Consider the following 26,258-nt stretch of genomic DNA (forward strand, 5'->3'; position numbering starts at 1 on the left):
CCTCCGTCTGCTCACCGCTCTCTGTTGGCTTCTCCGGTGCCCTGACAGGTAAGACAGCGCTCCCGGGGGGGGAAGTCCTGCTCAGCGCTATGTGCCGACGGCTCTCCTGCCGCTGCAGCGCTCCGGGTAATCAGTCCCCCCTCCGTCTGCTCACCGCTCTCTGTTTGCTTCTCCGGTGCCCTGACAGGTGAGACAGCGCTCCCGGGGGAGAAGTCCAGCTGAACGCTGTGTGCCGACGGCTCCCCTGCCGCTGCAGCGCTCCGGGTGGACAGCTTCTCCTTCATCTGTTCTCCGCTCTCTGCAAGCTTCTCCGGCGCCATGACAGTTGAGGTAACACGTGCGGGGAAAAAGTCCTCTAATCTCGCCGGCTTCCCTCTGGTGTTTTTTCTTCTTGGCATCACCGGGTGCCAGGGATGCTTACTGAGGTTTTTGGCTGTTTTCCATCTCTCCTCGGTCGCTTTGAAGTCGCTGGGAGTCAGTATTACAATGGAGCGTGAGCTCAAGCGTCTGCTCCGGAGCCTCACCAAGCCACGCCCCCTTGGAAGTGATCTAAATTGAGATCAACCACCATTGCACCATTGAGGCTGTAGCCTGTCAGACATTCTGTGTGTGTCTGTCTCAGCGTCCATTGTTATGTTAGCCTATTCAGTATGTAGCCCATGCAGTATGTTGCGGCTACCTTAGTTCCACATGGTTTTGCAACACTGCTGTGTAGCTTGTGAGTGGAAGGGTTAAATGCTTTTCAGCATCTAGGAAAGCTGAGTATTGAAAAGAGCCTTCAAGTAGGCTTCAAACAGACTGTCATATCCCCCTAGTGTGTCTCTAATGTACTATAGCCTGCTAAGCCACAGCTAGCAAATGTTTATGTTAGGAGATAAGGACAGGAACAGGCTTCACACCCCAGGAAAGCCCCATTTAGACGGGACGCATGTCGGGCAAATGATGCCCAACATTCGTCCCCACACACACTTGCTCCCATGCTGCTGCACAGGAGCTAGTATCGTTGGCTCACAGCGGGGCGGCTGCAGATTTCTCTCCTCACGCCCCCTGCCCCCTTCTCCATTGACTTAACATAGCAGCCGTTTAGTACTGAACGGCTGCTATTAACACTGAACGTTGAGCGTTCAGCTCATCGTCCATCGTTTTTCTGCATAATGGCCCAACATGGTACTAGAACCTCCATGCCCACCAGTATCACATCTTTGTATCCAAGCTAGAGGTGGGCCAACAGATTACTAGAGCTTCCATTCCTGCTTGTATCACATCTTGTATCCAAGCTACAAGTGGCTCAACAGGGTACTAGAGCCTCCATGCTCCCCGTATCACATCTCGTAAGCTAGAGGAGGAACAACAGGGTACTAGAGCCTCCATGCCCGCCTGTATCACATCCCGTAAGCTAGAGGAGGAACAACAGGGTACTAGAGCTTCCATTCCTGCCTGTATCACATCTTGTACCCAAGCTAGAGGCGGTACAACAGGGTACTAGAACCTCCATGCCCACCTGTATCACAGCTTGTATCCAAGCCATTTTGTTTAGAAATAAGTTTAGATAAGACAGATTTAATAGTTCTATGATAAATAGAAATAGATTTACTTTTATTTTGGAATTTCCAAAAATTGTGCTTTGATTGCGAGTTATCGCAGATGGACAATGAATTTTTCAAAGAGGCTTGCTTAGTACAAGCTGAAGGCAGTGTGTGTGCAATAAAATCATTAACCTAGGATTAATCCTGAGAAAAGAACTCTCTCATGTATTGTGTTCTTTAGCAGATTCGCCACTGTGGTCGATCTTGGATCCAAGGAAAGTGAAATCTTTGACTGATTCAATTTCTTCCTTGTGGATTGTTATGTGTGGTACAACATTGCTCACTTTCTTCTTTGACTCTTCGGATTAGGTATTCAAGAGTTGTGTCATCAGCATATCGAACATTGTTTATGTTTCTTACACCAATTTTAACTCCAATTGGGGATTCATCGCCTCATGATCAGGTCGGCATACAAGTTGCACAGGGCTGGGGATAGAATGCAGCCTTGTTGGGCGCCTTACCTGATTTCAGTTTTACCAAAGGCAGTCTTGTCTGCAGCTTCTTGGTTCTCATAAAGTGATCTTATCCATTCTTCCAGATGCTCTGATATTCTCATTTGCTTTAGGCGTTTCCACAGCTTGTCATGTTCTACACAGTGAAAAGCTTTGCTGTAGTCGATGAAGCGCAGGTATATGTCCTTTTGGTGTTCACGCATCTTCGCCATTACCCAGCGCAAGTTTGCGATTTGGTCTTGGTTCCACGCCCTCTGCCATGAGTCTTAGAATCCGCTCTTACCAGCAAAGGCCACAAGAGGGTGCAAAACCAGCATTGTTTAATTTACTGTGTTAAATACAAGTTATTGAGCCAGCTGTTATAAATAGTAGCCACTAGAGGGCGCAAAGCAAACTTTGTTTGAGTTACTGTAGCAGCTAAAAGTTACTAAGCCTGCTATTACCAATAGGGGCCACAGAAAAATTCGGCTCAACCTGCTATGTAATCAGTTGGAATTACTGCATCAGTAAAGAACAATTAAGTCTGCTATTTCCAATAACAATTGTTATCCCCTTAAGCACGCAGCCTCGTTTGAGACCTAAGGATGCGATGATTTTTGAGGTTCTTCTTTCAACTCAAATATTTTTTTTCTGTCAATTTAGCTATATGCGGCCATGAGTTATATATATATATATGCGGCCATGAGTTATATATATATATGTTCACTGTAAACACGATGTAGAGCTTCTATCAATTTTGGGGGCGCAGAGTGAAAAAACCCGTCCATTCTGCCATGGATTTTATTGCTTTCACTATGCGGTACGCATAACATGGTAACAAAACACGGCACAGTCATGGCAAACCCCTTGACTATAATATCTGAATTCAGGCAGTTTTGGGCCAAACTATATTCCCAACCACAAAGTACATCATCAGAGCTACTAACTGCGTACCTTCAAGACATCACCCTCCCCACACTCCCGGAGGCATATTTGGACCACCTGGCAGCAAAAATCACTCCAGATGAGGTCAAAGATGCAATAAATTGACGTGCTGCGATCTCTTAATCTCACATCATCGCTGCGAGAGAAAAATGGCTGCCATCCATACATCGCAGACAAGGGCTTCTATTTTTGTGCATCTTGAAGATGGGTCTGAAATGTTGTTTGTGTGCGTTTACCTGCGAGGCGCAGTGTTGGTCTGAGTAACTTGGACCGATGCTGCACGTGCAAAACCCGCGATTCTTATGCAAGTGTGATGCGTTTTATGAGAAAATTGCATTGACCTCGCATCGCAGCACTTGTGTTTTTCACGTGCATGAAAATCGTCCAATCACTTGCATATATGTGCGAGCACAATGCGATTTTTTTTTTTGCTCCCATAGGGAAGACTGGGTGATTTTCATCAGAATTGTTCAGATAGGACATGCTGCAATTCTTATCTCTCATCACTGCCGGAGAACAGTCGCACATCTAAGCGCTCTCAATATAAACACTGGGCTATTTCCCCGTGCATCGCACAACGCACAGAAATCTGGGGGGGGGGGGGAATCATGCAAGTTCTGCGCATTGTGAGACGCACAAGACTCACATGGTAACATAAGCCATGATTTGCAGTGGGCGTATACACACGGAAATTTTACTCTGGCAGTGATACTGAGAGACGGAGAATTTGTGTATCTCGCAACACACGAATCTCGCACAAATTTCTTGCCCGTATGAAGCCGGCCTTAGGTTGCATGTAGATGGGTCAGTTTCTTGCATGTTTTGTGTGTTGCGACGCTACACAAAACCTGCACTGAAATAAACCGCACTGCTGTAAATGGCTGAGAACCACATTGCATGGCACTGGCAGTGAGGGCGCTGCACACGGGCGGGTTTGAATAGCAGAATCCATGGCGGACGTCTGGCCTCAGACTCTGCAGCAAATACCCTCCATAGCATGCTACGGCAAAGTGATTTTTCATGCACACGAGTGGAAGTCATTTGCGATTTCCGCTCGTAGAGGAAAAAAATAAATTAAAAAAATCGCAGCATGCTCCATTTTTCGATGTGCCTCGCGGAGATGGCTACCACTGAATCTATCCACAAATAACATTGCAGAAAGGTCGCAGGACGCACATCATCGCCTAGCGACGGCACAGGGAAATCTGTACTACGCATGTGCGACGGCCGGACCATCTGCAGTGCAGGATGGGTATGCGGGGTTGCTGGCCACGGTCAGGGACTGATTACGCTGCCGGATTCTGCATGTGTGACCCAGCTGCCCCGGCGGCCTTACAAGAGATATTTAATTTTTCCTATTGCAAATAGATGCAATGAATAAACCCCGGCCAGCGATGCGGCCGCCTCACAACCCGCTGCCAGATATCGCGTTGGCCGGGGAGTGGCCGATATCATGTTGGCATGTGTGTGGCCCCGAGTGGCCAATACCTTGTTGGCCTGTGAGCGCCCCCCCGAGTAGCCGATATCATGTTGGCCTGTGTGCGGCCCCGAGTGGCCGATACCTTGTTGGCCTGTGTGCGGCCCGAGTGGCCAATACCTTGTTGGCCTGTGAGCGCCCCCCCCGAGTGGCCAATATTATGTTGGCCTGTGTGCGGCCCCGAGTGGCCAATACCTTGTTGGCCTGTGTGCGGCCCCGAGTGGCCGATATTATGTTGGCCTGTGTGCGGCCCCGAGTGGCCGATATTATGTTGGTCTGTGTGTGGCCCCGAGTGGCCGATATCATGCTGGCCTGTGTGCGGCCCCCTAAACCCCTGAGGGGCCGGTATCTTGTTGGCTGTGTGCAGCCCCCTGACCCCCGGCAGGCCAGCATCCCGTCGGCCCCCTGACCCCCGGCGGGCCGGTATCCCGTCGGCCCCCTGACCCCCGGCGGGCCGGTATCCCGTCGGCCCCCTGACCCCCGGCGGGCCGGTATCCCGTCGGCCCCCTGACCCCCGGCGGGCCGGTATCTCTTCGACCCCCTGACCCCCGGCAGCCGCTCCCGTTCCAGGCTGCCTGGAGGAGCCGCGTCCCCCCCGCCGCCGCTGTGAGGGAAGGGGCCGGACAAGCAGCCATGGCGCCTCCTCCTCTGGAGACGGAGCTCTGCAGCTAGGCGTATTCTGTGGAGCTCCTAGTATCACTATGGTCATGGCGGAGGGGGCTGCAGTGCTGAGAAGAAACAGGCCGGGCACCAGGAACCAGGTACCGTGCGGGGAGTGATGGCGACCGCCAGGGGAGCGGGAGGGGAGCGGCGGGCAGCGCGGCCGTCATACTGGCTCTACCGCCCTGAGGCGCCACAATGGCGGAGCGGCCTGCTGGGAGGACGGGACACGGCGGTCCGCTGCGGGGCTGTGGCCGCTCTGTGAGGCGGGGGCCCGGCGGCCTCTGGAGCCGTCTACAGGCGGTGCATGCTGAGAGGATGGCGGGCAGAGGGCGCCGTGCACACGGTGCGGCCGGCGGGGGCTAGTGGCTGCACAGTGTCAGGCTGGGGGCGCACGGCGGGTATGTATCCCAATACCGACGGCCATCGCGTACCGCAGGCGATTATTAAACATGGCAGAAACCTGGTGAAATACGCCGGTGCGTCGGAGCGCGTTCACACGGGGGATGCGGGGGTCAGGCGTGTAAATACGCTGGTGCGTTGGGGTGCGTTCACACAGAGATGAGCGAGCATCGCTCTTCTCAAGTAACTGCTTACTAGTCCGAGCGGAGGGGTGACAGGGGTGAGCGGCAGGCGGCGGACAGTAACTGCTGTATCCGAGCGTGCTCGCTCATCTCTATTAAACACGTATCTCACGAAAAACGCAAGTTCGTGCGTTGCGATGCGGTAAAATGGAGATTGCACAGAGAAACGCAGGAAGTCATGGCAGGCAGCGATGTCCAAATCTCACAGCATCGCATGAGTGAAAACATCGCAAATGGGAATGAAACCACTGAAACGCGCGGGACTCATAACTTCGCGTCTTTACTCGCTCTCGCGTGATTTTCCCAGGGCGTGAAGGCGGCCTAAGACAAATGGTTGGCCAGTGAGTGCGAATACGTGGAGAGCCGTCCGCAGCGCCAGAGGCGTCCACGAGGATAATGCAGCCCCTAGTTATCACATCCGCTATAACACAGGTGTCAGCCGCGCAGCGCCATTGTCAAGCAGCAGAAGGTAAACGCACGGATGGCTGCTGGATCTGTTTTTCTTTATCTGTTCCTTTATGTAAAGCGGCAGCTGAAGCTGGAGCGCAGCGCAGTGTTACATTGTCCTCCGTGTGGAATCGCCACAAACAGAAGATTCCGCTTATCCATTTGGACTTTGATTTAATTAATCCACAGTTGTAGAACTAGAGCTGGAGCGTGCCGCTGCACAGAAAAAACTGCGCCAAAATCCGCATGTCTAAGAGCCCTTTTACATGGGACGGTAATCTTTGAGATCCTTATGGGATTTTGGGAATCTGCTGATCATTACATTTAAGCCACTCTCACACTTAACGCTGTGGTTAAACCGCATGCAGGTTAGTGCATTCGGCAGTGATTTTTTTTCCGCACGCCATCATTCTAATGGGTGATGAGGTGCGTTTAAAAAGTGCGAAAACCCAGAAAAATAAAGCCGACAGCGCTCGGAAATCACGGTGTTCGAAAACGCTGCGTTCGTGCACGTCTGTGAGGGCCTATTGAAATCAATGGGAGCGTTATATCGTGATTAGAGCGACGTTCACAACGCCATGGTAAGAGCGCACGTGTGAGAGCGGCCGACATGTTCGCAGCAGCTGAATGACGGATGATAATTCGCTTATCATTCATCATTCAGTTTCTGCAGCCACAGCGATGATCAGTCCGTGTGAACAGGCAGTCACTCCTCTATGAGTGAGACTGCCTGTTGGAATTGAAGCAGGTGGCCAGTGTGATCTCTGACCCGGCCACCTCCTTTCACTGAGCCACGATCGCTGCTCTGTGAAGGCCAGCCTGGTCTCCGGCCCGGCCACCTCCTCTCACTGAGCCGCGATCGCTTCTGTATAAAGGCCAGCCTGGTCTCCGGCCCGGCCACCTCCTCTCACTGAGCCGCGATCGCTTCTGTATAAAGGCCAGCGTGGACTCCAGCCCGGCCACCTCCTCTCACTGAGCCGCGATCGCTTCTGTATAAAGGCCAGCGTGATCTCCGGCCCGGCCACCTCCTCTCACTGAGCCACGATCGCTTCTGTATAAAGGCCAACGTGATCTCCGGCCCGCCCACCTCCACTCACTGAGCCACGATTGCTTCTTTGTGAAGGCCAGCATGATCTCTGGCCCGGGCCACCTCCTCTCACTAAGCCACGATCGCTGCTCTGTGAAGGCCAGCGTGGTCTCCGGCCCGGCCACCACCTCTCACTGAGCCACGATCGTTGCTGTGTGAAGGCCAGCGTGATCTGCGGCTCGGGCCACCTTCACTCACTGAGCCACGATCGCTGCTCTGTGAAGGCCAGCGTGGTCTCCAGCCCGGCCACCACCTCTCACTGAGCCACGATTGCTGCTGTGTGAAGACCAGCGTGATCTCCAGCCTGCCCACCTCCACTCACTGAGCCACGATCGCTGCTGTGTGAAGGCCAGCGTGATCTCCAGCCAGGCTATCTCCACTCAATGAGCCACGATTGCTTCTTTGTGAAGGCCAGCATGATCTCTGGCCCGGGCCACCTCCTCTTACTAAGCCACGATCGCTGCTCTGTGAAGGCCAGCGTGGTCTCCGGCCCGGCCACCACCTCTCACTGAGCCACGATCGTTGCTGTGTGAAGGCCAGCGTGATCTCTGGCTCGGTCCACTTTTACTCACTGAGCCACGATCGCTGCTCTGTGAAGGCCAGCGTGGTCTCCGGCCCGGCCACCTCCTCTCATTGAGCCACGATCGCTGCTCTGTGAAGGCCAGCGTGATCTCCGGCCCGGCCACCTCCTCTCATTGAGCCACGATCGCTGCTGTGTGAAGGCCAGCGTGATCTCCAGCCAGGCTATCTCCACTCAATGAGCCACGATTGCTTCTTTGTGAAGGCCAGCATGATCTCTGGCCCAGGCCACCTCCTCTCACTAAGCCACGATCGCTGCTCTGTGAAGGCCAGCATGGTCTCCGGCCCGGCCACCACCTCTCACTGAGCCACGATCGTTGCTGTGTGAAGGCCAGCGTGATCTCTGGCTCGGGCCACTTTTACTCACTGAGCCACGATCGCTGCTCTGTGAAGGCCAGCGTGATCTCCGGCCCGGCCACCTCCTCTCATTGAGCCACGATCGCTGCTGTGTGAAGGCCAGCATGATCTCCGGCCCGGCCACCTCCACTCACTGAGCCACGATCGCTGCTGTGTGAAGGCCAGCGTGATCTCCAGCCAGGCTATCTCCACTCAATGAGCCACGATTGCTTCTTTGTGAAGGCCAGCATGATCTCTGGCCCAGGCCACCTCCTCTCACTAAGCCACGATCGCTGCTCTGTGAAGGCCAGCATGGTCTCCGGCCCGGCCACCACCTCTCACTGAGCCACGATCGTTGCTGCGTGAAGGCCAGCGTGATCTCTGGCTCGGGCCACTTTCACTCACTGAGCCACGATCGCTGCTCTGTGAAGGCCAGCGTGGTCTCCGGCCCGGCCACCTCCTCATCGAGCCACGATTGCTGCTGTGTGAAGACCAGCGTGATCTCCGGCCCGGCCACCTCCTCTCATTGAGCCACGATCGCTGCTGTGTGAAGGCCAGCGTGATCTCCGATCCGGGCCACCTCCTTTCACTGAACCACGATGAACGACTGCTTGTTCACTGTGAATGGAGGCGGGTGGCCGGAACGATCCCTGGTCTGCTCCACCTCCACTCACTGCGCTTTTACACGGGAGTGATCATCGCTGGGACGGCTGTGGTCCCGTATAAAAAGGCCCTAAGACGCTGCAAGTCTAGATTTGATTGGCTGAAAACGTGCCAGACTTATTTATCGCCGCGGCTCTGCTGGATACGTTGAATCTTTGAGACTCCTGGACTCTCTGGTCCAACTTTAAATCACCTATTAGTTGTTTTAATTTACGCCTAAAGTTGCTAAACAATTTGGCACAATCTTTGGCACACAATGTCACATTTTGGCCATGCCCCCTTTTCAAGAAGCTGTGATCGTTTGCCCTCATGTCCACGGGTGGGTCGGGTTCCGCATGCGGGAGCCCGTAGGGGAATTCGGCCCTGCCCTCGGCTGAAGACCATGCTTACCTGACTGGATCTTCACTGCTGTTGTATGTGGAAGCGCCGCCACACATGCGCAGTAGAGAGTTTTAAAAAAAAAATCTACTTCCCCATGGAATCCGCAGGCCGTCCGCAATTTAATTAGGGATTGGCCACGGATCGGACAGCTTCCTTTGGCCTCAACGGAAGCCGTCTGTGCGGGAACCGCAGCAAAATCCAGCGCGCTGCGATTTGTTGTCTAGAAGGTCCGCAAAACAAATCTGCATGCTTTAATTAAGCTGCGGACGCCCACGTCTCCCTATGGGCCGCTGCGGACGCCCACGTCTCCCTATGGGCCGCTGCGGACGCCCACGTCTCCCTATGGGTTGCTTGTGTTGCGGATCGCCCGTGCGGATGCCCCACGTAGGTTCCACAATTCAAATTTGCCAGTGCACATTGGACCTTTGTCTAACAGTACTTAAAAAGTGTCTGAAAGTGCCTAAAAACCAGGTAAATGTGGTGTAAATCATGTAGGCACCTGGCTGCCACCCCTTGATTCTGCAGAGTTTCGTTGTTTCCTAACGCCGCTCACCATCCGAGTGCAGAGGGATCCGTCTACACGATGCTCCGTCAGCGTTCGCTCAGGCAGATACACCGTCGGCTCCTTCACGTCACAAGTCGTTGACATTCGCTGTATAAGTTAATAACGACTGAGCGATCAGTGATTAAACCGAAAGATAACGAGCTGACAAGGGTATGTATGCCAGAATAAATGAACCAAAAACAGACGATCCTCGGTCGGCCGTTGGCTGCGGTCAGACTGAATGATGAGCTTCAGTTTTGCTCATTTGAACAAAACTTTTTTGAATGATAATTCATTCTGTTTAAAAGCGCCTGTAGCAGAATAGAATGTCTGTATCCACCGATGAAGCCAAAACTTATGGGACCCGCAATAATACTGTGTGGGACCCCCACCAGCCCCGCAAAGGGCAGCAACTACTTGGCATTGGTTCCACTAGTAGACAGAAGACCTCTGGGGGGATGCTGAGCCATCTGGATGCCCCCACAGCTCCGCGGTATGGTAGATGCTAATAGAGCTCTCCTCCCATCCCATAAATGTTCGGTTGGGTTCATGGCGAGTGACCGTGCAGCAGCGCCATTCATAGGAGCTCTCCAGAATACTCCGCCAACCAGTTCTAGATGAGGCGGGCTTGATGGCACAGTGCATTAACCTGCTGGAGTATCCCATCAGTGAGGGGTACATGGAGGACCTCAAATATATACCAAGCATGGAAATGTAGCAGCCAGTGGACCCAACCTGTGCTGTGAGAACCCACCCCACCCCACACCAGTATGGAGCTATCACCACCCTCCACAGTGCCTTGCTGACCACTGGGGTCCACGGCTTCATGCAGTCTGCGCCAAAACAATTGGTCCTGTGATAATGCCACCAGTTGCCAGTCTTCTAGGGCTCAGTTAGCAACCTCAGTAGCTCAGGTGAGGCGCTGTGTTTGAGTCTTCTGCTCCAATATCCCATAGGAGCTAGAGAACGCTGCCCTGACCTGCAGGATGCGTGTGTGCGTGCGTGCGCTTCTGCTTCTGCTTTGACTGGGATTTTTGGCAGATTCACCTGTCTGTTTTCACTGACTATTCTAGCCAGATACCGCCGGACGCCATCATTAAGTACCCGTAGGTGGCCACTCGGCTGTGCCTGTGGGTGGTAATGCCTTCTACTACGTATTCCCGATGCATGTGTGATGCGGCAGATCGAGAGGGGTAACCTCACTCCTTAGGGAGAGCACAAAGAAGGGGTGAGGAGACTTATAAGGCCACCCATGCTCCTCTGGGTAATATATGTAAATAAGGAAGATGGATTAATACCTCTGCAGCGCCACCTATTGGAGGGCAGCATTCCTTCAAATCAATGCTGGACGCTTTATACAAGTCTGTAGAGCAATGATTGGGAATCATAAAGGGTCCAGCATTAATTTAAAGGAACGCTGCCATCCAATAGGTGGCGCTGCAGGGGTACTGTTCCATCATCCTTATTTGCTGTGAATTGAGGAATGGTAATGCCCACATACTTTCAGACAAGGATTGTCCCATCCATCTGCCACCACTATTACTCCTCGTTCGGACCATTCAAGTCACTTCGCCATGAACATGCTGGCCAGTGTTCACCCTCACTTACATGTTAACACCTCGCAACTCAAGGCCCGTTTACACGGAACGATTGTCACTCACAGTGCGCGATAATCATTACATCTAAACGCTGAGCCATCGTGTGCTTTTCGTTGCTTTTTGTTTGTCGCTCAGTTTCAGCCTGCATAAAAACCATCGCTGGTTCACTCACTCGCTGCATCTAAATGCTCCCTGCTCCGTGTATGCATGGGAATGTGAAGCGCTGAGCGAGAAGTCAGCGACCGCTTCCCCCCCCCCCCCCCCCCCCCCCCCCCCCCAGCGATGATTGGCCCGCATACCTATAAGCGGTGACATCAGTCACTCGTCCAAACTTCAATCGTCTCCTGTAAAGGGGGCATTATGCAGGTGTGGTGTTCTCAAGCCGCCCCTGAGGTACCGCCACATCCATTCATATATCGCTATCCCAGGACTTCTGGCACGCTGGTGTATAATCTCCTCTGATAGCGGCCACCTTCAGCATTAGTACGTGTAGCCATATAAAGACAGTATCCACGTATATATCAGATCATCGCTGTTGTCGTTCACGGGGACTGGAAGAATTTAATGTTTTGCCCATTTTAAGAAAACTTTTGAAGAATATAAACTTGTAACTTTTTTTTTCTGTAACTTATGTTTTCATCTGTTTTGTCATTAGGATTTCTATAACTGGCCAGATGAGTCATTTGAGGAGATGGACAGCACGCTCGCAGTCCAGCAGGTAAGACGAGGTTCATCGGTCATCGTGGGAACGTATGGGTAGGCAGGTGACATTGGTTGTGGTGAGCCATCTCATGGGCAGCAGTGGATGTCGGTGGCACTCAGACCAGGTGATGGTATAGTGATGGGAGAGGACGCTCTGAGTACCTACTGCTGTATACCCATCACCAACCAGTGCAAACAGCTTCTCTAATGTGCCCAGAAGTCAGGGCAGCAGGTAATTTCCTGTCCACAGAATAGAGGGCACCTTGAGAACGAGGGGTGTTTGTGTTCTCCATCCTCCTCCTGTGAGGTTACTGCATCCCCCAACAGTGAGGAGTGGACTGGAGAGCTGGTCGCACAATCACAGTAGCTCTCCACTAATAATGGGACTGCAGAGATGCCCAAGCAGGCACTGCTCAGCTATTACCGTCAACCCCATGGAAATGAATGGAGTGCTGACCACACATTCGTTCACAGGGACGTCACCCCGCATTGACAGGAGAGCGGGACACAGGAGTACCATTCTCCAGACCTATTCTTCTGCTGAGACCCCCATGATCAGCAAGTTATCCCCTATCCTGTGGACACTGAGCATTGGAGAAGGGCTCATCTCTTCCCAGGGTTCTGACTCTGGGACCAGTGCCCATGTGTTTGCCACTGGGCCCCATCACAGGTCTGCAGCAGATGAGCCGATGGCTCATGGCGTATAACGGGCAGGATCAGCCATAATGCCAAACCATTTATTTATGGCAATCAATGTCTTGTCTTCTGTTCTTCCGAATATCTCGGAGACAATTCTCCTAAACCGTTATCAGGAAATAACCATCAGCCGCAGGGCACCGAGGTCAGTCCAACACGCTGCTACTCACAGGCTGGTTCAAAGCTGGACGAGCTCCGCAATACAGTCTCAATATAATGGTGTCCACAAGGAACACGAGGGTAGGCTCAGAGGTTTACAGTCCGTCATATATCCCCATGAGGGTATTACCCAGGACTCGTGTATGTCCTCCATAGCTGCTCCTTCCGGGCCGCAGGCTAATCAACTGTAACAGACCCAACTGGCAGTCATGATCTCTCCACAAGAGTCCTTGGTATAGGCTGGGCCTAGCATAAGAGTGTACATTCATGTATATCGTACGCACGTCCCCTCCATGTCTACGCTCCTTGTGATCCACTGCAGCCAATAAAATATCAGACATTCTTCCTGAGAGACATCCAGGTTGACTGCTAGTATACCCCGAGCTCATGGCTTCAGACTGGCTAGACTTACCCCCTCCATCAGTGTAGAGTGTTTATAGCGGCATCATCTGCAGTCTGGTTAGGAGCACGGAGGATCAGCGTAGACTTCGGCCCATCAGAGACCGTCTACTACACATAGAGATTTGTTACTGGTGGGTTTTATCCTCGCTGTAAAACATCAAAACCTGTAGAATTGTTGTAGTTCCTCAAAACCAATGATGGGTGTCAGGGATCATAGACTCAGTAAGAGTTTTGTAGCTTTAAGGAACCAAATTGCAAGGTTGTGCCTGAATCTATAGGTAGGGACCCAAAGCTAAATTAGATTAGGTGAAAGTCTGATACCCTTCAAACGCATCTTCTTGATTACTTGTCTAAGTTGTCACCAGAAATCCTTAAAGGGGTTGTCCAGTTGTAAATTACTGATGGTCTATCAGCAGGATAAGCCATCAATAATTAGATCTGCCACCTGGAAACTAATGAGTTATTTGCTGGGTCAGTGTGCTCATACAATAAGCTGATTTCTGCAGGAAGCGGACAGCTTCGTTCTCACCTCTGTGGCCAGGTTTGGTATTGCAGGACAAGTTTCCATTTATTTCAATGTGAGCTGGGCCTGCAATACCAAGCCTGGCCACTGTAGTGCAGAAATCTGCTCAGCGCACAATCCCAGTGAACGGCTTATTGGTGTTTGTCCATGGCAACAGAACCCGGTGATCTGTTATTGATTACCTATCCTGCAGATATAAGCCATCTATAGTTTACAACCTGTTTAAGTTTAGGGCACGAGAGCCGATTGCTTGATGCCTGGGGCTGAATGGCATCTCCAACAAACATATGGGGAGGTGAAATGCTGCCTCTGGAGGAAGATGGGGGTCTTGCATCATCTTGTCAAAAGTTGAAAAAGTTCTTGCGTATTCTCTGCAGTTGATGAGTGACGTTCCCTTCTCTTCTGTAAGCTGCTTCCCTAATATTAGTCTGCTTCTGAGGTGCAGTAGCTGCAAGTAACAACCTGATTATTCATGAGCTGCCGCTTCTCCAGCTGCACGTTGGGCGGAAGCTGTCAGTCGTGGCAGGATGGGCAGCAGCTCCTGAATGGCCGTGACTCATCTCTGGCACTGCAGGGTTATACAGGAAGTTCTCCAAAACTACTTCAGGGCCCTGATAGAGTGATAGTCGCTCCCTGCCACCACCGACCGGCTGTAGAAAGTGCGGGCTCCTCCTAAGGCCAACAAACCCGCATGAATATGAACCCCATTCTTTTACATGAGTTCATTCACATTAGTGATGTTTTCTCGCATTGTGGTGCAGGGAAAAAAAGCTCTCTGCATGTCCTATCTTTCCTTGGAACGCATCGCCCATTGCCTTCAATGGGGCAGTAAAACGCATTGTACGGTGTGCGATGTGAGGTTTTCCATTGAAAACCATTGGAGACGCTTGCAGATCCTCCAACGCAGCTGAAAGCCATGCCAGGAGATCACTACTTTACTGAGGTGATGGGAGGCGGTTTTGCTGTAAAAATGCATGTTGGCAGTGCGAGATCCTCTATACCCAGGACTGTAACAAGGAGGTGCCCTCTACGTCTAGAGGAAAGAAGGGGGTCCTTTACTTTTCTGATTGCTAGATTTGAAGTCTGAAAGAAATTTTTCCCCCTAAAATGAGTAAAATTGCCTCTTGGTGGGGAATGAGGGGTACGCGTTCCTCTGGTCCAACATTACAGGACAGTAGGCTGAATGGGATGGACATGTGTCTTGTTTCAGACTTGTATACTATGTATCTGTTTTTCTCAGTTGCAACCATCATTGCATAGTTGTAGGAAAGACGTAGATCCATCAAGTCCAATCCATAACCCTACTGCGTTGCACCAGAGGAAGGCAAGTGCCCATATGAGGCTGATTCTAGTTGCTCCACCTGGCGGTTGGAATCGATCCCTACGCCAGTGTTCCATTTTCAGCTGTTTAGTGCCCATAGCTTGGAGTAGTAATATAGTTAAGAAAATTGTAGATCAATATAACAGTTAATTATTTTTGCTCTTAGATTATAGACTAGGAAGATATAGCATGCTGCCATTATAAGTAGTAAAAGGGTTAAATGAAGGCATTTCTATATACCAGTGAGTGTATGTTACTGACAGAAATAAGATACTGTTACTGACAGAATAAGTCCCTCAGACCCCCTCCATTGCATTCCTTTCCAGTGAAATAACTGTTTCTTTGTAAGTTATAGTTACACCTTAAAAGGTGTAAACTATGTTAAACATTTTAGTTGTACCCTATCATGTATTATTATTAATCTTTGAGGTATGTGCTTTTCCTGTGATGTCATTTATTGTATATAAACCACATGCACCTTTGAATACATTAGAAATCATTTGATACCGCAACAGGCTGGTGTGATTTGTATTTCTACTGAGGGCCCAGACTTGTACACGAGATCTGCTTGTCTTCTCATTGGTAAACACACAAATTATCCGTACCATAGTTTTCAGCAAAGGCGTCCAAACAACCTGAACTTGTTCAACCATCAACTAGTGAATTGAAAGAGTATTTTTTTTTTTTTGCAATCTCATCGCACTGAAACACTCCCCTTTTACTGTCGGCGTAATCTCCTGCGTTGACCTCATGATGTTGAACGCTTTTGTTTTGCAGTATATCCAACAGAATATAAGAACAGATTGTTCCAACACTGATAAGATTCTGGAACCTCCTGAAGGGCAGGATGAAGGCGTCTGGAAGTATGAGCATCTTCGGTAGGTTATTATTGATCTGGTCCTTCTCCTCCTGGCCTTTGTAGTCAGTATGGACTGCGTTGCAGTGCACTGCAGGACATCTCACACTCAGACCTGATTAACGAGATGTTCTGCAGAGTATCCAGCTACAGAGTGCCAGCCTTGGATATGAGCAGCTTGCTGCTGCCTGCCAAGTGTTAGTCCTTGTGTGACCCAGACATACAAGAGGGCGCTCTGTCTCCGGCACTTGCTATGTGGCAGGCTATTGAGACGCTGTGCCTGCGCTTCCCTCGTTGCTCACTGAGGAAGGCTAAGCCAGATTTGCACTTTGCCAACAAATAAGCTGAACGTGTCACCAGTGCTGGAGATGGTAGGAGCCACAGCCGACAGTGCTCACCATAGCCTGGGGGACGTATAGCCATACTGCTCAACTGCCTCTCACGTTATACTAATGTACATGAAGGGGCTTTGTGTCATATAGTGGCCCCCCTCACACTGCGTAGGTTTAGTATCATGTAAGAAGCAGTATATATAGTGGTGTTGTGGTGACATAATTAAGTCGGCACCCCTTACTCCTCCCTGGACTGACAGCATATCTAGCGCTCTGTGGCCGACCAATCAGTGCAACCGAGAGAATTTTAATTGGTACTCGTTCACAAATGCACTGTTAGAACATAGGAATAAGAACACGGTGTCCATGGCCAGAACGAATCCATCTTATGATAAACCCAAACAGCTGTGTGCAGACCCCATTGGCTTTAACAGGGTCTGTGCAGCTGTCGTTAGGCATTCTGGCATTTTACAGGGTAATGGCTGCTTCAGGTCCCATTGATTTCAGTGGCAGTCAAGCCAGCTATGGTACTTCTGCCCCCGTCCCCTGTGACTATGTCCGACCCTCCTCCACTGATGGCGGGCTAGACGATCAGCTCATCGCTGGGGATCTGGAGGAGTGGGTCCCTGGGGATTGACTATTGATGACTTGTCCTGAGGATTGACTATTGATGACTTGTCCTGAGGATTGACTATTGATGACTTGTCCTGAGGATTGACTATTGATGACTTGTCCTGAGGATTGACTATTGATGACTTGTCCTGAGGATTGACTATTGATGACTTGTCCTGAGGATTGACTATTGATGACATGTCCTGAGGATTGACTATTGATGACTTGTCCTGAGGATTGACTATTGATGACTTGTCCTGAGGATTGACTATTGATGACCCGTCCTGAGGATTGACTATTGATGACCCGTCCTGAGGATTGACTATTGATGACCCGTCCTGAGGATTGACTATTGATGACCCGTCCTGAGGATTGACTATTGATGACCCGTCCTGAGGATTGACTATTGATGACCCGTCCTGAGGATTGACTATTGATGACCCGTCCTGAGGATTGACTATTGATGACCCGTCCTGAGGATTGACTATTGATGACCCGTCCTGAGGATTGACTATTGATGACCCGTCCTGAGGATTGACTATTGATGACCCGTCCTGAGGATTGACTATTGATGACCCGTCCTGAGGATTGACTATTGATGACCCGTCCTGAGGATTGACTATTGATGACCCGTCCTGAGGATTGACTATTGATGACCCGGTCCTGAGGGTTGACTGTCGATGACCCGGTCCTGAGGGTTGACCGTCGGTGACCCGGTCCTGAGGGTTGACCGTCGGTGACCCGGTCCTGAGGGTTGACCGTCGGTGACCCGGTCCTGAGGGTTGACCGTCGGTGACCCGGTCCTGAGGGTTGACCGTCGGTGACCCGGTCCTGAGGGTTGACCGTCGGTGACCCGGTCCTGAGGGTTGACCGTCGGTGACCCGGTCCTGAGGGTTGACCGTCGGTGACCCGGTCCTGAGGGTTGACCGTCGGTGACCCGGTCCTGAGGGTTGACCGTCGGTGACCCGGTCCTGAGGGTTGACCGTCGGTGACCCGGTCCTGAGGGTTGACCGTCGGTGACCCGGTCCTGAGGGTTGACCGTCGGTGACCCGGTCCTGAGGGTTGACCGTCGGTGACCCGGTCCTGAGGGTTGACCGTCGGTGACCCGGTCCTGAGGGTTGACCGTCGGTGACCCGGTCCTGAGGGTTGACCGTCGGTGACCCGGTCCTGAGGGTTGACCGTCGGTGACCCGGTCCTGAGGGTTGACCGTCGGTGACCCGGTCCTGAGGGTTGACCGTCGGTGACCCGGTCCTGAGGGTTGACCGTCGGTGACCCGGTCCTGAGGGTTGACCGTCGGTGACCCGGTCCTGAGGGTTGACCGTCGGTGACCCGGTCCTGAGGGTTGACCGTCGGTGACCCGGTCCTGAGGGTTGACCGTCGGTGACCCGGTCCTGAGGGTTGACCGTCGGTGACCCGGTCCTGAGGGTTGACCGTCGGTGACCCGGTCCTGAGGGTTGACCGTCGGTGACCCGGTCCTGAGGGTTGACCGTCGGTGACCCGGTCCTGAGGGTTGACCGTCGGTGACCCGGTCCTGAGGGTTGACCGTCGGTGACCCGGTCCTGAGGGTTGACCGTCGGTGACCCGGTCCTGAGGGTTGGTCCTCAATAGTTTTTCACTGTTATCATGTAGATAGAAATGAAAACACTTTGTTTATAAGAGCGACTCCAAAAATCTGGATTTCCCGTGAAAGTCGTTGCGCGTTAACATACGCAACTTTGGTGGAGCAGACGGCATCCAGTCTTGTCTCCTAAGTCACTGGACTCCGGGTTTCCCACCACCACAGCACGCCTGTTGTATTTTTTGCAGGCATTACCCAGCATGCAAAGCGAGAAAAGTATGTCAGAGTTGCCATCTTGAAAACAAATTGGAGTTCCTGTCATAAAAGTATCCAACATCTAGGTCAAAGGCTCAGTAGATTCCTAACCTCATTAACTGCCATGTGCCCAAATACGCTTACCGTGTGCCAACATGTGACACCCTTCTATTTATTTAGACCGCTATTCCTGTTGGTGAAGGTTTCTTCACTGAGCAGACTGGGTGGTCCCAAGGCTGTCACATGACTAGCATTCCTAACTGGTGAACCACAACTCCCAGAAGCGCCTGCATCACCTCCTGGTGGAGTGTCAGGCTGATACCTGCCGAACAATCAGTACTCTAACCTTCTTATAGATAACATTTTTGTTTAGTTTCCCTTTAACCCCTTCCTGCCCCAGGATGTAAATGTATGTCAAACTGGGTAGTATTTTGTTTTTTAAAAGGTTTTTACTGTGCAAAAACCTAAAACCAAAATTATGTACTTTATATTCTCGCAATTGTACCAACCCACAGAAGAATGTATTGTGTAATCTGTGCTGCATGATTAACGCTGAAAAAAAATAATTCTGCCATATGTTTTATTTTTATTTTTTAAACGTGGGTGTCAAAGACCATATATATAATGTGGGCCATGCAACCAAAGGTCCTTCAGCCAAGCGCCTGTAAATGGTTCCGACAGACACAGGGGTGTAACGATGGTGCCACCTGTCTGTGCATGGTGGACAACGAAAAAGTTGGCGCTGCTGGTGCTTGTTGGACGATCAGATGCTCCTCTCTACTGGTGGTCTGTAGGGGGCGTCCTGAGCCCGGTCACCTTGTGTTCCCTCACACATCCACTGGTCCCAACACCCCCTAACCGTCTGGTCAGACACTCCTCTCTACTGGTGGTCTGCCGGGGGTCCTGAGCCCGGTCACCTTGTGTGTCCTTATATATCCACTGACCCCAACACCTCCTAACAGTCTGGTCAGACATTCCTCTCTACCGGTGGTCTGTCGGGGGTCCTGAGCCGGGTCACCTTGTGTGCCCCCACCCACTGGTCCCAACAACACCTAACAGTCTGGTTAGACGCTCCACTCTACTGGTGGTCTGTAGGGTGCATTCTGAGCCCGGTCACCTTGTGTGCCCTCGCATATCCCCTGGTCCCAACACCTCCTAACAGTCTGGTCAGGCGCTTCTCTCTACTGGTGGTCTGTCAGGGGTCCTGAGCCCGGTCACCTTGTATGCCCTCACACATCCACTGGTCCCAACACCTCCTAACAGTCTGGTCAGAGGCACCTCTCTACTGGTTGTCTGTAGGGGGCATCCTGAGCCCAGTCACCTTGTGTGCTCTCATCCACTGGTCCCAACACCTCCTAACAGTCTGGTCAGACACTCCTCTCTACTGGTTGTCTGTAGGGGGCGTCCTGAGCCCGGTCACCTTGTGTGCCCTCACACGTCCACTGATCCCAACACCCCCTAACAGTCTGGTCAGACGCCCCTCTCTACTGGTGGTCTGTAGGGGGGTCCTGAGCCTGGTCACCTTGTGTGCCCTCATCCACTGGTCCCAACACCTCCTAACAGTCTGGTCAGAGGCACCTCTCTACTGGTGGTCTGTAGGGGGGTCCTGAGCCTGGTCACCTTGTGTGCCCTCATCCACTGGTCTCAACACCTCCTAACAGTCTGGTCAGACGCTCCTTTATACTGGTGGTCTGTAGGGGGGTCCTGAGCCCAGTCACCTTGTGTGCCCTCACACATCCACTGGTCCCAACACCTCCTAACAGTCTGGTCAGAACGGCCGGTGGGGGACAATTCATAGATACGGCCATCCAGCTTCTCACATCCCAATAATGTGCCCCTCTCAGACTCTGGTAATGGTGTGAAATCTCTTTTCTGCGTCGTAGAGGCGTCTAGTGGCCAACAAGCTCCTCCTAGTGATAGGATTTTATTTTATTTTTGACAAGTAATGTCGTCCTGTCCATTGGAACACAATAGGCCGCGTCACTACGGGGTTAGGAAGTACTGTTGTAGTTCTGTGTTTTGCACTTAGAACATGTTGATACAGCAATTTCATTAGATTTATTTTTTTATCTTTTAGGCAATTTTGTCTGGAACTTAATGGACTCGCGGTGAAGCTTCAGGTATGTATTATTGTATTTCAGCAGTCACTCCGACACAAGTGTCTGATCCTTTATATGCATTGTGTATGTCCATGGAAATGGTGTGGTTTATTTTTCTTTAGAATCTTTTTAAACCCCTAAAGCCCATTGACTGATATATGCGCCTCTGGAAGGAATGAATATATCGATCCCTGGCACCTTGTGCGTGGTGCTGTACTGTAACACTTGGTGGCGCTCCTCCCACAACTGCTGTGATTGGTGATCACAGTATGTGGGGTAGCGGATCCGGGTAGGTTAAACCCCTGGATGCCGCAGTTAGTAGCAGCCTCTGTATCCAAAAAGACACAGACACCTGAAAGGATACAAAAAGAGAGAAAAGACGCTGAATGTTCCTAGAAATGCAGCTGGAAGCAGTTCATAAGTTCAAAGTTATAGGAACACTGGCTGCACTACCCGGAAATGGCAGAGAGAGGGCGCCATCACTGGCTGCCAGTTCCAGAGGAGGCCGATGGTCAAAAAACCTCCAGTGACTGAAAAAGACCTGCATCGAGATTTGGTGGCCGCAGCACGGAGGTCTCCACTACGGTGCATATACTAAATGCTGACGGTCATCGGACTGGAACCCCATAGAGAATCATTGGTGGAATGTGAAGAAGTCGTCTGCAGCAGACAGACCAGAGACTATTAGTGACTGGAGGCCGTTGTCCATGAGGAGCGGGGTAAGACTCCTCGGACCGCTGCCAGAAGCTGCTGTCTGTCTGTATATGCCGTCTGCAGCAGACAGACCAGAGGATATTAGTGACTGGAGGCCGTTGTCCATGAGGAGCGGCGTAAGACTCCACAGGACCGCTGCCAGAAGCTGCTGTCTGTCTGTACATCACGTCTGCAGCAGACAGACCAGAGACTATTAGTGACTGGAGGCCGTTGTCCATGAGGAGCGGGGTAAGACTCCTCGGACCGCGGTCAGAAGCTGCTGTCTGTCTGTACATCGTGTCTGCAGCAGGCAGACCAGAGGATATTAGTGACTGGAGGCCGTTGTCCATGAGGAGCGGGGTAAGACTCCTCGGACCGCTGCCCGAAGCTGCTGTCTGTCTGTACATCCCGTCTACAGAAGACAGACCAGATAATATTAGTGACTGGAGGCCGTTGTCCATGCGGAGCGGGGTAAGACTCCCCAGGACCGCTGCCAGAAGCTGTTGTCTGTCTGTACATCCCGTCTCCAGCAGCTCAGAACAGCCAAAAGGGCTCCACTGAGCACTACAGACCCTCCTCATGAAGGGGGGATTCTGACTCTGCAGCCGTCAGTAAAAGTGACATTGTGTGGTGAATTTGGAGAAATCGCTTGTTGTGTTGAGCGGCTTAAATAGTTCTTGTTTGACATGTGATTTGCTGCAGATTTGCATTGTGGAAGATCAGCCCCATTCCTGCTACTTGTGAACAGACCTTTGAGATCCCCTGGCCATGTGCTGGAGGTGGGGACGGTGGGGAGGGTGGTTCAGCAGCGGCCAACTGCACCAGCCACACACACACGCAGTGTAACAGTCAGACTATTCTTGCACAAGGGTGTTTTTCCAAAACTCTTCTCTTTATTGCAGGTTGAATGTCACCCTGACACTTGTACGCAGATGACGGCCACAGAACAGTGGATATTTCTTTGTGCAGCTCATAAAACCCCCAAGGAGGTAAGAATACCCCTTCCTTCAGTGCTGTCACGCAACGTAGTCCTTATATGTCCTATTCTTCTTTACATCTACAGAGCTCCTCCCTTAAATGTCCTTGAATTTCATAGAGCTATAACTTGTGCCATCCAGTAGGGGAATCGTAGGTTACAGTATACTCTGTGGTTTTTCTTAAACCCCTTAACACACCATAATACACAGTTACGTCATGGAGGTTCAGAGTTTGTATGGAGGGGGATTTGTCCATAAAAATGCAGTCTAAGAAAGTAAGATGTCATTTACCCCAATGTGACTGTCTCCAAAAGAAAATTTACTATAAAAAGATCAAAAAGTTGTACGTACTCCAGAGTGAGCCCTCACACATCTATGTTGACGACAAAATAAAGTTATAGCGTGTATAAGTATATAACATAGTCTGTGTGGCTGAAAATGGCCCTCTGTCCATCTAGTCCAGCCTATTACCCCCCCCCCCCCCCTCCCAAACCAACCTAATGTTGATCCAGATTTCTGACTCTTCCCAGCCGCCCCTCTCGCTGATATCACAGCTTTACACTATTGAGGGATTATTTCTACAAGTACATTCAGATGTTGTCCAGAGCTTGCTTCCCAATGTTGTTGCAGAAGTTCCCACAAATGTGCTGCACTTGTAGGTCTCTTTGCTTTCACCCTTCCGTCAAGTTCATCCCCAACTAGCCCAATGGGGTATAAGTATGGAGAGCCGTTCCCACTGCCTCTTCTTGTCTTCTTAAGTAGTTCTTCCAGAACTCATTTTCTTTCTTCTGTTCCATAATGGAAGTGAAATGTTAGAGACTCCTCAGGGTGCGTTCACACGGGCGTACAATATCAGTCTGAGAAACTTGGACCAATATTGTACTTTTGGACTTGTGTTTCTGGATGTGAGCACAATGCATCGCATCCATGTACTTGGGATGTTTATGTGCATGAAAGAAAATCCTCCAACATGGCTGCGAGAGAAGAATCGCTCATGTGAATGAAGACTGAAATCTGTGTTATCACAATCTGCCGGAACCCGTGCGAGAAACGGTCCCGTGCGAATGTACCCTCAGAGTGTTCGATGCAAATGTGCTGCCCGGTAATATCAGTATACAGAGCGAGCTGCATGCTGGGAAGTCATCGCTTTTCAGATGCCGCAGTAGAGATTAGATTAGTGCAAGGTGGTTACTGGTAAAGAGTAATAATACTAATTTAACCCCTTGGCAACATCCAACATACATGCACATCAGATGTGCGTGGGGTTTTTATGGAGCTGGCCCAGCAGTGGAGGCAGCACCATGTATGGCGGGTGCCAGCTGTTAGATTTGCAGGCGCCTACCTACCTGGTGCGGTCAGTAGCTTAGCTTTGTCACGACTACTCGCAGACCCTCGTAAAGGAGGGTACCTTCTCTCTGACAGATGTCCTATTTCCTCTTCTGTGTTGTGTAGTGTCCTGCCATAGATTACACCAGACACACGCTGGACGGGGCCGCCTGTCTTCTGAATAGCAATAAATATTTTCCTAGCAGGTAAGTTGTACATGTTGGCTTATACATATAACTGGTAAAGTAAGATTGCTGCTGCATGTGACCTGCTTACAGGGATGTGCCGGGGGGAATTAAGGTCATGTGACCTGCTTACAGGGATGTGCCGGGGGGAATTAAGGTCATGTGACCTGCTTACAGGGATGTGCCGGGGGCATTCAGGTCATGTGACCTGCTTACAGGGATGTGCCGGGGGCATTCAGGTCATGTGACCTGCTTACAGGGATGTGCCGGGGGCATTCAGGTCATGTGACCTGCTTACAGGGATGTGCCGGGGGCATTCAGGTCATGTGACCTGCTTACAGGGATGTGCCGGGGGCATTCAGGTCATGTGACCTGCTTACAGGGATGTGCCGGGGGCATTCAGGTGATGTGATCTGCTTACAGGGATGTGTGGGGGGCATTCGGCTCATGTGATCTGCTTACAGGGATGTGTCGGGGGCATTCGGCTCATGTGACCTGCTTACAGGGATGTGTCGGGGGCATTCGGGTCATGTGACCTGCTTACAGGGATGTGCCGGGGGCATTCGGGTCATGTGACCTGCTTACAGCGATGTGCCGGGGGCATTCGGGTCATGTGACCTGCTTACAGCGATGTGCCGGGGGCATTCGGGTCATGTGACCTGCTTACAGCGATGTGCCGGGGGCATTCGGGTCATGTGACCTGCTTACAGCGATGTGCCGGGGGCATTCGGGTCATGTGACCTGCTTACAGCGATGTGCCGGGGGCATTCGGGTCATGTGACCTGCTTACAGCGATGTGCCGGGGGCATTCGGGTCATGTGACCTGCTTACAGCGATGTGCCGGGGGCATTCGGGTCATGTGACCTGCTTACAGCGATGTGCCGGGGGCATTCGGGTCATGTGACCTGCTTACAGCGATGTGCCGGGGGCATTCGGGTCATGTGACCTGCTTACAGCGATGTGCCGGGGGCATTCGGGTCATGTGACCTGCTTACAGCGATGTGCCGGGGGCATTCGGGTCATGTGACCTGCTTACAGCGATGTGCCGGGGGCATTCGGGTCATGTGACCTGCTTACAGCGATGTGCCGGGGGCATTCGGGTCATGTGACCTGCTTACAGCGATGTGCCGGGGGCATTCGGGTCATGTGACCTGCTTACAGCGATGTGCCGGGGGCATTCGGGTCATGCGACCTGCTTACAGCGATGTGCCGGGGGCATTCGGGTCATGCGACCTGCTTACAGCGATGTGCCGGGGGCATTCGGGTCATGCGACCTGCTTACAGCGATGTGCCGGGGGCATTCGGGTCATGCGACCTGCTTACAGCGATGTGCCGGGGGCATTCGGGTCATGCGACCTGCTTACAGCGATGTGCCGGGGGCATTCGGGTCATGCGACCTGCTTACAGCGATGTGCCGGGGGCATTCGGGTCATGCGACCTGCTTACAGCGATGTGCCGGGGGCATTCGGGTCATGCGACCTGCTTACAGCGATGTGCCGGGGGCATTCGGGTCATGCGACCTGCTTACAGCGATGTGCCGGGGGCATTCGGCTCATGCGACCTGCTTACAGGGATGTGCCGGCGGCATTCGGCTCATGCGACCTGCTTACAGGGATGTGTCGGCGGCATTCGGCTCATGCGACCTGCTTACAGGGATGTGCCGGCGGCATTCGGCTCATGCGACCTGCTTACAGGGATGTGCCGGCGGCATTCGGCTCATGCGACCTGCTTACAGCGATGTGCCGGCGGCATTCGGCTCATGCGACCTGCTTACAGCGATGTGCCGGCGGCATTCGGGTCATGTGATCTTTCAGGTGCAAGTAAAATTAAGGTGTTGTACTAGAATAGACTTACCAGTTGTACATAGGATGGGTGATAATAGCCTAACTGGCAGGGGGCTCACCGCAGTCTCCCACCATTCTGGAGAGCAGGGGCCCCACTTCCCTCTCATCACTGCATTGTGTCAGATTAAATGGAGCCGTGGCCGAGCGTGTGCGCCGATGCATTCATTTCAGTGAGATTGGGAAATAGGTGAGTACAAGCACTCAGCTATCTTTGGTAGTCCCATTGAAGATCAGTGGAGAGGCAGGGCAGTAAGTCCGCAGTGAGAAGGACACAGGGACATGGAACCCCTGTTCTCAGGATCATGGTGGACTTGCAGGTAACACCCCTCCGATAAGACTATTGCCCCCTATCCTGTGTAGAGGGAAGAAGTCTATTTTAGTACAGCGTCCTTTACATAAG

The 26,258-nt window shown here is 51.7% G+C and overlaps 1 protein-coding gene across 1 annotated transcript in view; it reads left to right on the forward strand.

Annotated features, from left to right (window-relative positions):
• The first annotated feature begins 5,047 nt into the window (after positions 1-5,047).
• The window catches only part of MOB4 (MOB family member 4, phocein), a 29,426-nt gene continuing 8,215 nt past the window's right edge, over positions 5,048-26,258 (forward strand). Inside the window, exons 1-6 of the mRNA XM_066577116.1 lie at positions 5,048-5,200; positions 11,974-12,036; positions 15,899-15,999; positions 20,812-20,854; positions 22,429-22,515; positions 23,956-24,035. Of these exons, the coding sequence (XP_066433213.1) occupies positions 5,141-5,200; positions 11,974-12,036; positions 15,899-15,999; positions 20,812-20,854; positions 22,429-22,515; positions 23,956-24,035 (434 nt within the window). The 5' untranslated portion in view covers positions 5,048-5,140. The remainder of the gene's footprint in view (positions 5,201-11,973; positions 12,037-15,898; positions 16,000-20,811; positions 20,855-22,428; positions 22,516-23,955; positions 24,036-26,258) is intronic.

This window comes from Eleutherodactylus coqui, chromosome 8 (assembly GCF_035609145.1).
Source record: "Eleutherodactylus coqui strain aEleCoq1 chromosome 8, aEleCoq1.hap1, whole genome shotgun sequence".
In the NCBI taxonomy this organism is placed as follows: domain Eukaryota; kingdom Metazoa; phylum Chordata; class Amphibia; order Anura; family Eleutherodactylidae; genus Eleutherodactylus; species Eleutherodactylus coqui.